The 16537-nt window shown below is 51.7% G+C and overlaps 3 protein-coding genes across 3 annotated transcripts; 2 read left to right on the top strand and 1 right to left on the bottom strand.

The window, feature by feature from the left end:
• Positions 1 to 224: 224 nt before the first annotated feature.
• On the top strand, positions 225 to 3641 carry AA0111_g7339 (ABC transporter G family member; the record flags this gene model as incomplete). Its single annotated transcript, XM_028653662.1, has 3 exons — positions 225 to 786; positions 831 to 3349; positions 3405 to 3641. 3 exons carry the CDS (start codon positions 225 to 227, stop codon positions 3639 to 3641), a joined length of 3318 nt encoding a protein of 1105 aa, XP_028505010.1.
• A 323-nt stretch (positions 3642 to 3964) lies between these two features.
• Positions 3965 to 5304, bottom strand: AA0111_g7338 (hypothetical protein; the record flags this gene model as incomplete). The annotated part of the gene is made up of 2 exons (XM_028653661.1): positions 3965 to 4921; positions 5140 to 5304. The coding sequence occupies 2 exons, from the start codon at positions 5302 to 5304 to the stop codon at positions 3965 to 3967; spliced, it is 1122 nt and encodes a 373-aa protein (XP_028505011.1).
• A 9147-nt stretch (positions 5305 to 14451) lies between these two features.
• On the top strand, positions 14452 to 15717 carry AA0111_g7337 (hypothetical protein; the record flags this gene model as incomplete). The annotated part of the gene is made up of 1 exon (XM_028653660.1): positions 14452 to 15717. One exon carries the CDS (start codon positions 14452 to 14454, stop codon positions 15715 to 15717), a length of 1266 nt encoding a protein of 421 aa, XP_028505008.1.
• Between the last annotated feature and the right edge of the window lie 820 nt (positions 15718 to 16537).

The raw sequence follows: 16537 nt of genomic DNA, 5'->3' as shown, positions 1-16537 counted from the left end.
CCAGCCTCCACGAATCATGGTTGGGCAAGGCCGATGATAGCAGCCCTCATCTGGCCACCATCGCCGCGTCGTGTCCCTCGTCACTATCACGAGCTGCCTAGCTCTGTTGCCGTTCCTTTGACAGCTGCTCTCTGCCATCGCGTTACTGCTGCCATACAACGAGACACCCGTCGTGTCATCGCAGCTATCTAGCATAGCTTGCCTCGCGCCGCAGACACTCCAAGATGCGCCAACGAACGTGGGCGACATCGCTCGCCACCATCCTGGGCCTGGCATCGACAGGAGGCGCCTACAAGACGTTCGCAAACTATTCCGTCGCCGAATCGCCGCAGGATCTCTTCTCCATCTACGGCGACCGACCCGACGGCTGTCCCCCGTGCTTCAACTGCAACCTCGAAGACTTCAAGTGCAAGCAGTTTGCTGATTGCAGCAAAGCTAACGGACGATGCAACTGCGGCCCAGGATTCGGAGGCGAGGACTGTTCAGAACCCCTTTGCGGCGCGCTGCCCGATGGCAAGAACCGCTCACCACGAGGAGGCGCAAAGCAGTGTGAATGTTCAGAGGGCTGGTCAGGCATCAACTGCAATGTCTGCCAGACCAACAATGCCTGCAACGCCATGATGCCGGATGGCGAAGGCGGAGTCTGCTACAAGGACGGCCAACTGGTCAAGGAGAACTTCCAGATCTGCGACATCACCAACAGGAAGATCCTCGACACACTCAAGGACAAGAAACCCCAGGCGACCTTCTCTTGCAACGCCGAGTCGGAGGAATGCAATTTCCAGTGTAAGCTTCACACCCACCCTCTCATTCATAGCTAACCATGGCAGTCTGGGTCGACCACAGGGAATCCTTCTACTGCGCCCTCGACACGTGCTCCTCCCAATTCACCGCCGAATCCGATCGCAACATCACCAAATACCGATGCGAAAACATAAAGTGTGAATGTGTGCCCGACAGGATGCTTTGCGGAGAGGACGGCTCCGTCGACATTGGTGACTTCTTGAAGGAGTCGATCAAGGGACCTGCTGAGTTCAGAGGCATCTCAGCTATCAACAGCAAAGACAGCGGAAGCGTCTTCTCCGAGCCTGCCATGAACGACCTCATCTCGAGCGTCTTCGGCGACGAGAGTATCTTCCTACAATGCGACACGGGCGAGTGTTTGTACCAGACCGAGGTACCAGGCTACGAGAGGCCCATCAAGAAGATCAACACGCCTCTGATTGCTGGTGTCATCGCTGGTTGCGCCCTGTTCATCGTGGCTGCCATTCTGGCTGTCTGGTATCTCACGCACCGTGCCGAGAGCAAGCGATACGGTCCCATCCACCTGTCGGACGACGAGGAGGACGAGGATGCGAAACTGCTAGCAGACCACAAGCCAGCTGCTTTCCTCTTTGAGAACGTCGCATACAACCTCAACGGAAAGCAGATTCTCTCCGGCATCTCTGGCGCAGTCCACCCCGGAGAGCTCCTGGCTATCATGGGTGCTTCAGGTGCTGGAAAGACTACCTTCCTCGACATTTTAGCTCGCAAGAAGAAGATCGGAACCGACAGTGGCGACTTCTACGTCAACGGCGAGAAGGTCCGCGATGACGAATTCAGAAGCGTCATTGGTTTCGTCGACCAGGAGGACACTCTTCTACCAACCCTGACTGTTCACGAGACGATTCTTGACTCTGCTCTGTTGCGCCTGCCCAAAGAGATGAGTCGCACTTCCAAGGAGCAAAAGGTTGAGGACGTCGAACGTCAACTCGGTATCTACCACATTCGCAACCAGAAGATTGGCTCTGAGGAGAGTGGCCGTGGCATTTCTGGTGGAGAGAAGCGTCGTGTCGGTATTGCCTGTGAACTCGTCACATCGCCCAGCATCCTCTTTCTTGACGAACCTACGAGCGGACTAGACGCGTACAATGCTTTCAACGTCGTTGAATGCCTCGTTAACCTGGTCAAGAACTACAACCGAACCGTCGTCTTCACTATCCACCAGCCACGCTCAAACATCGTCGCCCTCTTTGATCAGTTGATACTGCTTGCCAAGGGTAGGGCTGTCTATTCTGGACCCTTCGAGAACTGCCAAACCTATTTCGATGAGCTTGGCTACACCTGCCCACCCGGTTTCAACATTGCGGACTACATTGTAGACCTTACCATGCACGCAAGCACTGCACGTCAGCCTATCGACGAAGACAGCTCGATCTTCAACCGTGACCTCAACCGTGATGGTCTCACCACAAGCGCAAGTAGTGCCATTGCCGTCAAGTCTATCCCTAGTATCAATACGTCGGAGCTCGAAAGAGATATCGCTGGTAGCCCTAGCAATTCGAGCATCTTGCGACCCAAGAGCAAGAGAAGGACGTCCATCAAGCAGCAGCAAGAACGCGAACTATTCACAAGAAAGAAGAGCTCTGCTCCTGTTAATGATGGTGCAATGTCCCCCAAGACTGACGACGAGGCTCCTTACGATCGCCGAGGCGCTATCAAGGCTCAGTGGTTGAAGCTCACACGTCAAGGAGGTAGCGTACCTCCCCAGATCCTCGAGGACCCAGATGAGCTCCCACCACCCGCCAACGGCGCCACCGGAACGAATCTCGATCTCTTGATCAATGCTTACGCTTCTTCCGACATCGCCGCTACAATCCGTCAAGACATTGCCACTTCGGTGGCCAGCGCAAACCAAGCCAACGGCACCAACGGAGTGCACGAGCAGAACGGCTTCGTTGCAGCAGGCAAGTTGAAGGGTTTCAAGAAAGTTGGTCTCTTTGGCCAGTTCAGGATCTTGTCTCGACGAACTTGGCGCAATCTCTACCGTAACCCGATGCTCATGCTTACTCACTACGCTATTGCCATCGTCCTAGCAGTCTTCCTCGGCTTCCTCTTCTACGGTCTTACAGACGATATCAAGGGTTTCCAGAACCGCCTCGGTCTGTTCCTGTTCGTCTTGTCGCTCTTTGGCTTCAGCAGCTTGACCATTCTTACCGTATTCGCTCCTGAACGACTACTCTTCACCCGCGAGCGTGCCAAAGGCTACTACTCCCCGCCTGCCTACTTCGCTGCCAAGGTCATCTTCGACATCATTCCTCTCCGTCTGCTTCCTCCCATCATCCTCGGTATTATCGTGTACCCAATGACTGGCCTCATTCCTGCATGGCCCAACTTCCTCAAGTTCACGCTTTTCCTCGTCTTGTTCAACCTCGCAGCCGCAGCCATCTTCCTCTTCATTGGTATTGTGTTCCGCAACTCTGGCGTGGCCAACTTGATTGGTGTGCTAGTCATGCTATTCAGTCTTCTCTTCTCTGGCTTCTTCCTCAACAAAGAGAGTATTCCTGCCATAGCCAAATGGCTGCAATCGGTAAGTCGAAGATCTTCCTTCCTTTTGATAACGCACCTATACTAACAGCATTCAGTTGTCAATCTTCCACTACGCATTTGAGGGCCTCATTGTTAACGAAGTCAAATACCTTTCTCTTATTGATCACAAGTACGGCCTTGATATCGAGGTGCCTGGCTCTGCCATCCTCAGCTCGTTTGGTTTCAACACGCAAGCGCTATGGAAGGACTGTATCGGTCTGGGTGTGTTTGGTGGTGCATTTGTGCTGCTTGCGTACCTAGCCATGCATTTGCTGCTTGTGGAGAAGCGGTAGTGGGGGGGAAATCTGCTGGGGTGTACCTCGTGTTCAGTGTCTTTGTTAGTAAATTTCATATCTATCGTGGAGGTGCATAGATCCTGTTTTGCATATGCGGCGTTTGGTCAATGGGACCTTATTCCTCACGATACTAGAGGCTCTGATATCTTACTACATGCAATCTTGTCGACCAAGGCTGGCCTTGAGCTTGATCAGTGCGGCCAACTGAACCGTAATGAATAATGTGCATGCATGCATATGTCTATTTTGTTATATGTCATATTGTGCCATTTCTAGTTCTTGCTCCACAATGGCCCACGCACGGCGAATCACTGCAATCTTCACTCTCCAACAACCTTTCCGTCTTCCTTCCCACCTTCAATAGCCGCTCCGCCCTTGAACTTGAATCTCTTCAATCCCCGCACACCGACATGTATCTTGAAACAGCTGCCCGCGTGCTCGTCAACAGGGCCTCCGTTCTCTCCACTCGTACCACCGGAGCTAGTGATGAAGAGCTCTTCGCCAACGAAGCAAGGGCATGTTGGCTGGCTAGTAGGCACCTTGATCTCGGCAACGATCTCACCTTGAGGCGAGATACGTAGTACATGCCATCCACCATGAAGAGCAGTCCACATGTAGCCCTCCTCATCAATGCAGTGGCCATCGGGCACGGCATCCTTGCCATACCGGTTATCCTCCGGCATGGTAAAGAAGGGGCGCTTGTTACTGATCTCACCCGTCTTTGGGTCGAAATTGAACTGGAAGATGGTTTTCGTTGGACTGTCAGCAAAGAACATGGTATCGTCGTTCTTGTTCCATGTCGTGCCATTCGGAATCGTGATATCGCTCATGGGTCGATCAAGACTCAGATCGGGGTTGAGACGGAAAACAGCACCGTCCTCTCTCCACTTGGAGACCATGGGATCGAACATGAAGCCCGCCCAGAAGCGGCCTGCTGAATCAACAGCGCCGTCGTTGCCGCGGAAATCTTCGTGCTTGTTGGCTGATATCTCGGGCTCGGACCAGACTTTCTTGATCCAGCGGTACTCGCCGGTTTGCTTGTTGGCAATGCCGAAGCCATACTTGCCGCCAAAGATGAATTCCTTTTCGTTGCCTTCGATGTCGGCGGTGCAGCCCATGGAGATGTCGTAGTCTTTGATGGTCGTCAGGCTAGAGGGGCCTTTAGACATGTCTACGCGGAGTAGCTTCTTCTTTTCAATGTCGAGAAAGCGGATTGTGTTTGTCTCTTCTTCCCAGAAAGGACCTTCTCCTAGTGAGTAGTATGTCTTGAGCCATGGCTGGGAGATGGTCAGTAAATGTACGTTCCTATGAAACAGAAAGAAGTTCGCTCTTTTGTGTCGAAAATTCGACCGTCTGATAAGCAACTGACCAAACATTGAAGCTGGCTGTCACGATGCTTAAGATGCGGTTGTATGACCTCAGTGGGGCTAGGCCATCAAGTACCCCTCTGACGCCACCTTGAAGAAGCTACAACAACGAATGCAGGTCGACATACCTCTGTAATCTCATACTTCTTGATTTCCGACATTTCTGTAGAGGTATTCGCAATCTTGCTCAGGGTGGGAGTGTCGCTTTCTTCGTCCTTTTGTTGGTCGCCAGTTTGTTGATGTTGTTGTAGTGTGTTGTTGCTTCCCGAAGCGCCCGTCACGGCGGCCCTCATCGAGGACCACAATTTGGATAGCGTCGCTCCCATTTCCCGTTATGACGTCCCGATGAGCCGCCAATGAGGCTAGAAATGCCCGTTTTTCGTCTCCACTATCTTGCCTTCCGCGTCCAACCTTCCTTTAGCCCAGCGAACACGCAACGTATCTTCCTGCGATTTAATCACTACGGAGAATTGAAAAACTAGGAATATGGTTTTCGAGGTGAACTAAACAAGAGATGTTTCTGAAAATCACGGACGCATCAAATACATATGTTTTCCAGGAGCGACGTTTCTTGCTGGGCTGCAAGGTTTACTGCCGTTCGTGCGGTTACCACAGGCGCGCCCTGACCACAGCTGCACATCTCAGCAAGAGCACCGTCTGGCAGGATAGGTACACAAGCAGTATAGTGAGCGGTATTACTGATGAAATGTCGCGTTGATGAGGCGACGATGATGAGGATTTGCCGGCTAAACGGTCCGCCAACGCCTACAAGAAGAAGGCACGTTTAACGATAGAGCGGGAATGTTGTGTCTTTGTTCCGGCTGAACAGGGCTAATCTAGAGACGCAGGTAGCTTTGTCACGAGCCTCTGAAAAATCGTGCGAAATTTCCAATTGATTGCAGAGGACGACTTGGGTTGGTTTTTGATAACAAGCTGCTTATAGGTGATCTGGCCTTTTTGGCGACTTCGAACCCCTCGCACTCGTCGCTGTTTTGAAGGTTTCTGTTGGCACTGCACGGGAGCCTGCATGATCTTCCGCCTATAGAGAGTCCGTCAGCATCAATCTAAAGACGTTGTCTTCCGCACCTGGCCGTCCGGATAGCAGCTCATACATACTGGCAAAACTCTGGCACGTTGAAGTATTGGAGATGGCTTCTAAAGACGACACACTTGACATGCGTGTGTATCTCGATCTAGCCAATAGTATCAATACCCCTAACGCTCACCTGAGATTGAGGGTTGTCCACTCAGCCATAGAGGCACAAGTCACATCGTGGTGCATGCATGGACCGAAAACCACCAGTTATTTGCTATCGGTACACACCTTATTCTTCCGTTTCGAACTCATCTCACCAGAGGGAGCTATCGTCCTAAAGTACTCCACTTGGTGAAACAATGTTCTCGCTGATTGGTTGACCGCAGCCTTTTGCTGCAAACTAGCCGACGTCTCTGAATTTACCAGCTTCTGGGGATTTTGATATGTGTCGGTCCGTCTGGCCCTTCCTGAAGTTTTTTGTCGACACGTAAGGCATCTCTAGTCTTATTTGGCAGCAGCGTCAGATTGAGAGAGGTTCCTCAACGACCTCGTCTACTCGTCCTTCGTCGCTAGAACCCTCTTTGCGAGTGAAGTCTCTATTGAAAACTTTGCTGTATCGTTCCTGCATGTCTGGTTCAGGGTACAATTCCAGGAGTGGACGCTACCTGGATTCGATGGTGTAAGGGAGTGCTTCTCAAAAGGTTTGGTAATCAGAATACTCCGCATGTTCGAAACATGCTTCTTAGGCATGTTTAATCCAGTCTTCTCCCAGCAATGATGGCTCAGGCTTTGTTCCAATGCCGTTTGGGCTGCCATGGCCCTCGTGGTACACGACAGAACTTCTTGAAGCGATATTAGCTGTTAGGCACCTAGATCTTTGCCCTGTGCCTGACACCTTCTCATACGCATTCAGACCTTGGAGATCCTCTATCGGTGCGCCACTACCTTGAAGGAAGAAAACTGAACATCTCTTTAGAGCAAAGTACTTATACCTACTACAATAAAGCGTGTTGAAACCTTCCTAGACATAGGTAGAGAATCTAGACGTCTACAATGCTATTAATTTTTCTAGAATTTCTTTTTAGAAGCTAACGTAGGCAGTAAACTAAGGCTTGTTATCTCTATATCCGTTCGAGTTCTTTTGTATAGGGTGGCGCTGTAGTAGTAGTTCTCGAGATGTCGATGGATTTGCTAGCCTCAGTACGGTCGCCATAATGAATGAACCAAGGGTTTTCAGGCTGCTAGTCCTCTGTGTATCTGATGCGTTGAGACTAGGCCGGTTTACATCTTCCAACAGCGTTTCTGGTCATGAAGAGGGTGTATCACGACGACCATCGCAAGACTGCGGCATGGGCGGCGGACTTGTAGTTGATCTGACCTTAAGCAGCTTCTCATCTTATATCTAACAGTATCACGCGTCTCTGGGCCTCTGGAGTACACCCTATGATCTACTGTGATATCTCACTTGGGCCTATACGTCTAGAAAGAGCATATCTCTATACAGAATTGCTGGAGCCGGGTGCGCTTCACAATCTGTTGCTTCTAACCTCGCGGCATCACTGGAGCAGAAAGAAGAACAGCTCGATACACTGCATGGTCACAACCACACCAGCTCTGATAGTAGTCGGAAGACTTCCGCATCGAATCATCGCGTGAAGTGCTTGAGGTTTAGGTCTGCTCATATAATTAATGATTGGTGAGTACACTCATTATGCCAATGTTCATCTAGGTAACATTAGTGACTCTCAGCACCATGAGCGCGATGGAATTTTCTACGACATTTCATGCAGATAGACCCCCTTGTAATTGACACCACTCAATTGCGGGTGCACTAGGTCTAAGTGAGGAAGTAGTTGACGACAATGGTGAAGAACAACTGTCGCTAACCCCTGCAATCTTGCTAGGACAAAGATCGACGAACAAAGACGACAGCGGACAATGTGTACTGCACGATCACGACTTGCGCCTACCTGTATGATCATGGATGCATCAGCAGTCCGGGTTCAGAGCGGCGGTGAGCTCAATAAGGCTACTGGAGGTCAACATGGTGGTCACCCTCAACGTAAGGTTCTAATTACTGAACTTCGCAGCAGACATAATAGATGGAATTGTTCCATTAGTGAGAGGTGCTACCAGAGCGGTTGCAGTCTCCCGATTTCCAGGGTCATGGACATATTGCAGACTACCACTTAGGTGATCCTGCTAGGATTAATACATTGTACAAGCGAAGACGCCTTCCAGTCTAGTCAAGTGACACATTTTTGCACGCCATTCTACGATTCAACGATGATGTTACAGCCACAGTATAACCGAGGAGTACATCAATGCCACTGTGAGTGTATGACCTACGCTGTACTTACCGCAACTTGGAACATTTGCAACCCGTTACTCAGAATCTACACGTGTGCGGCGTAGTCCTGCTGATCTCTTGTTCGCACCTTTCTTATCGGGGTCTCAGGTCGGCGACTAAACATGGTATAAGGCTCACGACACGTCCCGGCGCACGCAATCGATCGAGAGGACGATACCCTGCGGCTTCTATTGCGTGCGAGCTACATGCTCAGGATTCTGCACGTTGCTTCAATCAGTGACCAATTGCGCATCCGAGGCGTAGAAGGATTGGAGGGAGTTGGACATGAGAAGTGATGTAAAGCGCGTGTCTATGCACACCATGCTACGTCTAATTTGCTGGTTCTTCGAAGGCGGAAATATGTGATAATTTTGGAGCGGCAACTAAGCAGTGCACCTCTCCTTGCTTAAGGAAGTGGGGATACGCAATGCGGCACAGTTCGGGTATTGAAGCCGGCCGATATCCTTCTCGAATGTGTTGGCGAATCCGCGATATAAGATTGCATCTCAAGCAACCGAAGATGTGGATCTTCGCTACGGTGAGTCATGACCTTCGGTGATGATTCGCGTTGTCCTGGCCGAAGCGCATCTTTCTGTCGCGTATGTAGCGTGTATACTTCTGAATTGGGAGTGAAGCGAGTGAAGCACACGCGTGACAACGAGAACAAAAGGTTTCAGGAGGCATACACAATGTCATAGTGACTTGGTTGAACGTCGTTCCGAAGATCTTGGAGAGGAATGTGGCACATGTCCATTTGCAGTAGGTTTGGGCTGTAGTATGCGAGTATGGTGACGAGATACTGTCCATCGAGCATGAGCACGTTACCGAAGAGTGTGATGAACTCATATGTTTCACATGACATTTCAAGGAGGATGCGAAGACGCCGAACTTCATATCCATGCCGAAGACGTGAGGGGACTGCTTTTGGGAAGACCAGGATGTTTTCTATGTATCATTATGGGAAGTCGTATCTGAAGTCCATGGCCGTGTCGTCATTCTTTTCAAGCTATCTCACAAGGCTGAGTTGGTTTGAAGAGAGAGAAAGTACATCCAACTGAACGACTGAGAATCTGATCAAGGTTTGCATAAACTTGTGGTCAGCGTTGAAAGTTTGTTGTTGAGGTTCCAAATCAATAGTACTACAGTCACGGTACAAGTCAACAAGCGCTGACTCAGAACTGGTCAGACTTATCAAGCGGTGGCGGAATGGGCGGTAGGGTTTCGGGGGTAAGATAGTTTTGACAAAGGGTTCTCGGTTATTTCTTTTCGCCTTCCATGCGTGTAAGAGGATATACAGGCATGGTATGCGAGCAAAGAAAAAGGAGATAATTCGATCGTCCTGTGGGTGCTTGTCGAACAAAGGACAGCTGGATCTGGGAGGGGTATTACCGTACGCTTGGAGACGCAATATTGGTGAGAAGGGCCGAAAGATCACCGCCGACAAATTGGTAGTGAGCAGGGTAGTGAGACTGACAGTCGGCCTGACTACGGTTGTCTGGAACTTTTATGCAGCTTCTAGCGTTTTTTTGACATGCTAAAAAGGTATGCTAATCTACTAATGTCCATCGAGTAACCCGCATGTGTGGAGTTCATTCCGTGTAAATCGTATCGTACCATTGGGTTGAAGTTCCTCCGTATGTAATGGACGATGAGCAGATGTTTTGACAAACAGGATTGTTGTGGGGGTAGTTCCTCTTCTTTAAAAGCCAGATGATGCCATATAAGTGACACTCGTCGATTCGTTTGGCCAGCAAGAGGGGAAAGACCCATCTACACAGGCTCCGTCGCATTGTCCCCATTGCTCTGCGCATCAGGAAGCTATCAATGACTGACCCGTTGACTACTGTTTTATGTGGGTCTTGAATGTGTTGGCTTACCAGCTGGGTGGTAAGTTCATGTATGTTTGTGCCTTGGAGGACGACATGCAGGGCTACGTGCGAACATTTGTCAAAGCTCACTTGCGCAGGCGGTCATTGGATGGCAGAGATACCCGAGAAAGACGCATATTTGACACATGGTAGACTGAATGATCAGGACAAGGACAAGGAAGTGCGAGTCGACAGTGCACGTCTTCCTGGGAACACGACCACCGTAGGACACATACTCAAGGGTCAGCGAGAATCTGATGCATGTATAATGTCTTGGAAGATATGCAGTTGCGATGCTTACCTGTGGTAGGTGCCGGCGATGCAGGCCGAGCGGAAAGTCATTCAAGAGAAGAGCACAAAGACCGTACCAAGCAGGAAGCGATGATAAACAACCATCTGGGTTGAACAACCCAGTCGGGATCCGTGTGCATCAGATACCGCCTCATGTATTATGTGCAGCAGGGTAAGAAACGTCATCTCCCGCTTCTGGCCTATATAGCGGATAGTATAGAGTGATCCGAGTAGCGAAAATGTTACGATGGTGAGCCTTGCGCAGGCGGCTGGAAGGATTCTCAGCTCAGGGTTTTCTTTTGTGTAACAGAGAGCGTGTGAAGCGAGCCCCATGATGCATGTTTCGATACGAATCTGCTACAAATGTCAGAAGTCTGTCTAGCGAAGACAAGCCCATATCGGAAATGTTGTGAGAAGCTACGTTGTGGTATATGGTGCAAACTGCGGGTGTTCAAGGGTCGTGAGAATCACACCCTATTGGGCTGCGCCCCTCCGTGCAGGAAGCGATAGACAAACACTTCAAGGCTGCGAAAGCGCCCACAGCGAGCGCGTTCAAGAGTATCAAGGCGGCCGCGCTGGAGCTTGGACCGTATGCGGATTGTCCACTGGTTCGATCTCTACCACAGGGTATCCCTTTCACTTCAACATGACTGGACACGTGCCTGGAGGAAACATCGTGGAGCATCGGTTAAGTGCCGAAGGATTATCGCCTCGACGAGCACGCGCCGGCACCTGCCACCATTATCGCGTGCTGGATCTTCACAACGCGCTAAGCTTGTATGTGACGATGTCGACATGGTCGCGGAAGGAAACGGCAGTCTTGCCGTCTCTGTCGCGTAGGGAGGTGGGGTGAAGGAACACAAAAGTGGACGCAAAGTTCACCTGGGTACCCAGCTTCACCGGAGGCGCCATATACGAACAGGTGCAACTGCACCGAGACTACGAGTCATTTCCGTATCTCATCTCGTCTGGATCAGTCTTCTAGATTGAGATGGCGATATGATCCGGCGGGTTGGAACAGGAACCAACCGCTGTGCGCGGCTGTACCGTGTATATGTGATTAGTCCATCACGTGTGACGTAACCTCCTAACCCGGTACAGTCTCCCCTGAACTACCATCTTGGCCGCGCAACCGACAGCCTGGAGCCGGAAACTGGTGGAGAAAATCAGCCAACCGAAGGCTGAGATCTATCTGTGGCGCCGTGTCCGACCACGGCGCTGGTCGTAAGCTATGACGATTTCGGAACATATCCCTGGCCAAGGCGCTCGCGAGGGCGTTCAGTTTGCGTCCAGAAGCAAGCGGCCTCGACAATTCTTGCAAAGGGTGTCTCTTGGAGTCATTAGGAGCACCATACCTTCCGCGATTGCCCGGAAAAAGGACTCGTCCCCGGTGGCAAGATACACGCCGTTGTGGCCATTGCACCTCTGCTCGAATTCCAGCCCTATACAGTGTGAAACAAGAGCGGATGAGATGTGCGGCATAGAGATCGTCTTTCATGTCCTGCAACATGCACGACGTTACCAGTGCTTCGGGTATAATTGTCATGGAAAGGGTTCGAGAAGCAGGAATCACACATGGATTGACGCCAGCTGATTGTTGCAACACGACACGAGCTAGCCCTGTTTAACATGGTGTGCGTCTGTAGGATCTTGAGGCGGACACCTGACGGAATTTGCAATGCGACAGGGGCCAGAAGTTGAAGCCCAACGTGCTAAACTTGAGCGCAAACTCGAAGTTGCGCTGCAAACGAGACCTCGCATCGAAGGCGCCATAAATTGCGCAATGCTGGTCTCGCCATGCCAGCCCGACGTGTATGGTACTTGCACACTCATGGCTGACGATCAGACCCATCACAAATCTTGTGCTGGGATGCGGCATCTGTATCGTGAGGCGCTCCACATGCTCACCACCCCCACGGTATGCGTGGTGAACTGTGACCAAATCCTAGTCATATTGCTCAATGTTATCACCACGGCAGGCCGAGGGCTACCATGTCACTGATTCGATCGAGTTTCAGAAGGCCGTCATCCATATCAACAAAGGCAGAGATGTCTATCATGCCGTCTCATGAACTTGTTGCTACCCCCACATGGCCACTGTAACACGTCCACATGAGGAGCACGTTCTCGACACGCACGTTTTCCAAGGCGGAAGCGATCGCTCCTTCGTGGCTGCATGGCGTGGGTGAGCCAATTTCTTCTGTCATCCGCAGCGAGACGAGGCGTTGCCGCCGCTGACCGTCCCGAGACGTTAGTGGTGCTGGCCGGGTCGGAAATGCAGGTGTACAAGAAGCAACCCACTGATGAGATGAGACATGCAGCAGCGGTGCTATCGATCTCTCTGGCCAAAGCGTGAGCATGGCGATCGATGCACGAGCAGCTCGGGGCGAAGCTGTGCGTCGTGTTTTGTGCAGTGCGTGTAGCGCGCGAGGCACAAGCGGCATGTTGGCATGTTTCGGGGATTTTAAATTCGCGATTGGCTACCAATGAGGCGCGCTCAACAAAGCAAAATGAAGAGCGAGCACAATTCATTTCACAACGAGCGGCAGGCGAAGGGATGATGTGCTGGGGCACATGATGAGACATGGTCGTGCGCATCACGCACACGGTGCCCGCTACCGCTGGCTTGACCGGCCCTAGCAGGGCTCGAGGACATGAGAGCGAGCCAGCCACCGATGGGCTTTGCAAGTGGAGGAGGGAGGGCCGGCGAGCTGCAGATGAGATGACAGGACGTCTTTCCGGACTGTCTCCCGCAGGTCAGTGCTGGAGGCTGCAGGGCGCGGCCACCTCGACGTCGTTCCTTGGCCGCCGCCGCCAGCTGCGCGTTGTTGCGGTGGGGGATTAGTCTCTCTTCCGCTTCCGCGCATCGTCACTGTCGAACATGCAGTAGCGCGCAAGACGTGCGTGCGTAGCTTGCCAGCATATCCTGGCAAGCATGAAGGCACCGCCTAGCGCGTCGTCAAAGCCGCCGACAAGGCATGATGTACTTGCTGCCCTTCCTCGCGCAACATGGACCAGGCTTGACAGGGGGCATATGCACCCTCGATGGTTTGCTGCCCGGTCGGCGCTCCTCCGACTATTACACCGCAAAAGCCTTATATCACACCCGGTCCTGGCGCGACCACTGCCGATTGCGGGCGTGCCAGATCTCGACTCCCAGACTCTTTACCAGTTCCCTCGACGTTGCCTTGCAGCTTCATTTCCTCCTCCACGCTTCACTTTACCACTGATCTCCAGACCTTGTTCCTGCAGCGCCCGCCGCTCACGCCTAGTATAGCATGGACGTCAGCCCCACACTGCCTCAACTGCCCTACTAGGAAATTTATCCTCGCCTCGTCATCCTGCTTCCCCGTTTGGACTACCGCCATTCTCTGCCATCCACAACCTTTTTCGCCTCTAAGACTGTTTATTACCTTGACGTCTTCTGGGTTGTCTTCTAGGCGACCCAACCAACCAAGTCATCCTGGCTACTCAAACTCTCCCCGCTATTCGGGCCCCTCTCCCTCACTACCCACGACGCTTCCAGCCCTCTTTGACTCCCCCATACCACAACGATCTAAAACCGGACGGCCCATGGTCCAGTCAGGGCGGCCAAGGGGGCTCTGGCGATAATTATTCCATGTCCATCCTGTCGGCAGGAGAGCCTCGTTCAGAGCGGAACACCCCACAAATGTCACCCATTCAATCCTATCCCCCAATGCAACCACCATACAGGAGTCCGCGGGAAGCCCCAGTGAATTCCCCCGTTTCACTGCCACCTCTTCGCCATCTTTCAAAGACTCCACCCACTCCGTCTGACCGAAGATTTGGGAATCCTTTTGGAGTCCACTCAATTCTGAACCCCCAGGCCGAACTTGTCGAACAGCAACGAGCTTTGAGACGCAGTAATTCTCAGATGGACTCACCATCCCCAGTCGATACACAGAATTCCCAGAGCCTGCCCTCTATCAGTCGAGCCAACAGCGTAGACTCTACTCAATCTACGCAGGAAGGGCAGCAGCATGCCAGACCATTCCAGCCCCCAGAGCGTCCTCCAATACGGTCTCTCTACCCCGAGAAAGGAATCAGGACCCACAGCTTGAGCAGATTGAACCCACCCACGGGTACAATCGATGCACAGCAGTCGCCCTTTTTAACTGCAAGTACCCGTCCTTCGGAAATAATGACAACACAGCCTGCTTTACCTACACCTCCAGCTGGCGGCCGGACGCACTATTTCCCAGCTACAGCTCCGACGCCCCCACCGAACATGATGCGAACAGAGATCCGCCGACCAAGCGTAAACTTCCCCCAATCTGGTAGTGCTAGTCCAATCGCACAATACTCTCCTTACAGTCAGCCCGCCTCCGTTGCGTCGAGTCAATACGACAACAACAGTACCCAAGGCCAATATGGACCAATGCGTAGACATACACCTACTCACGATTCCCGCCAGGGATCTGTATCCATGGAGAGTGAGCGTAATAGTATGATAGCCATGGCACCATCCAACCAGAGCAGTGTCCAGCTCATGACAATTCAGAGCCAGGATGGGTCTCTGCACAATATCCAAGTAGAAACACAGACCGCTTCCAAGGGTGCTGATGAGAAGAGAAGGCGTAACGCTGGTGCTTCCGCACGTTTCCGTGCCAGAAGGAAAGAGAAGGAACGTGAGGCCTCTATAAGCATATCCAGATTGGAGCAGAACGTCCGCGATTCAAATGAAGATGCTGAGTATTATCGCTCCGAGAGAGATTACTGGAGATCGATTGCAATGCAAGCTCAGCCAGAACGTCACATCACCCGACCACCATCGCCTCGCCTGAGGCGTGTATCGGTAGCGCCGTCACGGGCACCGTCTTCTACCACCGGGCATGGCTCAGAAGCTTCTTATGACGGCTACGAGGAAGAGATGCGCGAAGAAGAGCGCAATGTTCGAAGAAGAACTAGCAGCTACCATCCGGCCGTCGGTCCTCACCACACCGATGTGTCTGCTCCTAGCCATGAATCACGTGGTTACCCTGCATCTACCTTTGGGTCAGTGAACCATGCTCCTACTCAGGGACATCAGTACCCACAGCATCAACAGGCACAGTCCGCAGGTCCTCAGCCCACAGCCAAACGGCCAGCCTATCGCGATTCATTTCCTCCTGAGGCGAATCGGTATGAGCACCGCACCTGAACCCAAGAGAAGATCCAGGGAGGGAAGCAATGATGCTTCTATCCTATCACATTACTCCTATATTACTTTTCTGAAACTTGTATCCAAGATGCATCTTTCACATCGCGCGGGTGGTTTCTTCCAGCTTCTGCAATTTTGCGAGCACAAATCTGCGTTATACCCTATGGCTTCTCGTTTCTGTTTTTTATCAATACTATGGACAAATTGCATCTAGATGTCTCCGTCCTCGCGGACGTTTTGGTTGTCATCGTTGTCATCGTTATCATCGTACCAGGATTGAGGAACTTCGTTTCGCCAATGTACAATACTTCGTCATACGTACCACTTCGTGGGCAGCATTATTGTTTTATTTGTCCGCTCGCGGACACCAAAGAGAATGAAACGCCTGTTGTTGTACAAACTAGTTCCAACACTCACTATCTACCATATCAAACTACATGGTGTCTTTCTCGATACAATCTAAGAAACGCCACTGCCTAGGCCTTCGCGGATAATGTATTTTGTTTCTCAAACCCATTACCCTCTGGCCTTCCACCCTGAGACTTGCTTTGCGAGGGCACCTGGCAAATCCAAATCACAATCTCACGTTCGTATGCGCCCAACGTATCACAAAATTCGACCAACGAGCCTATCTCCGCTACGGTGTTCGAAAACAGACGGTCATCAAAACTGAGTTTCGGATGTGGGATGACGAACTAAGAAAAGCCGCCGTCAACTCTCCAAAATCCATATCAGGAACCGGCCCTAGCGGATGAGGCCAGAACCATACCGAGTGCAGCCTCAGGGTGCTGTACACGGCCGATAAGAAATGAGCTTAGAA

Source organism: Alternaria arborescens (assembly GCF_004154835.1).
Source record: "Alternaria arborescens strain FERA 675 chromosome Unknown contig_16, whole genome shotgun sequence".
Classification (NCBI taxonomy): Eukaryota; Fungi; Ascomycota; class Dothideomycetes; order Pleosporales; family Pleosporaceae; genus Alternaria; species Alternaria arborescens.
The sequence above is the reverse complement of the archived record's forward strand: the minus strand, read 5'-3'. Positions and strand labels throughout refer to the sequence as shown.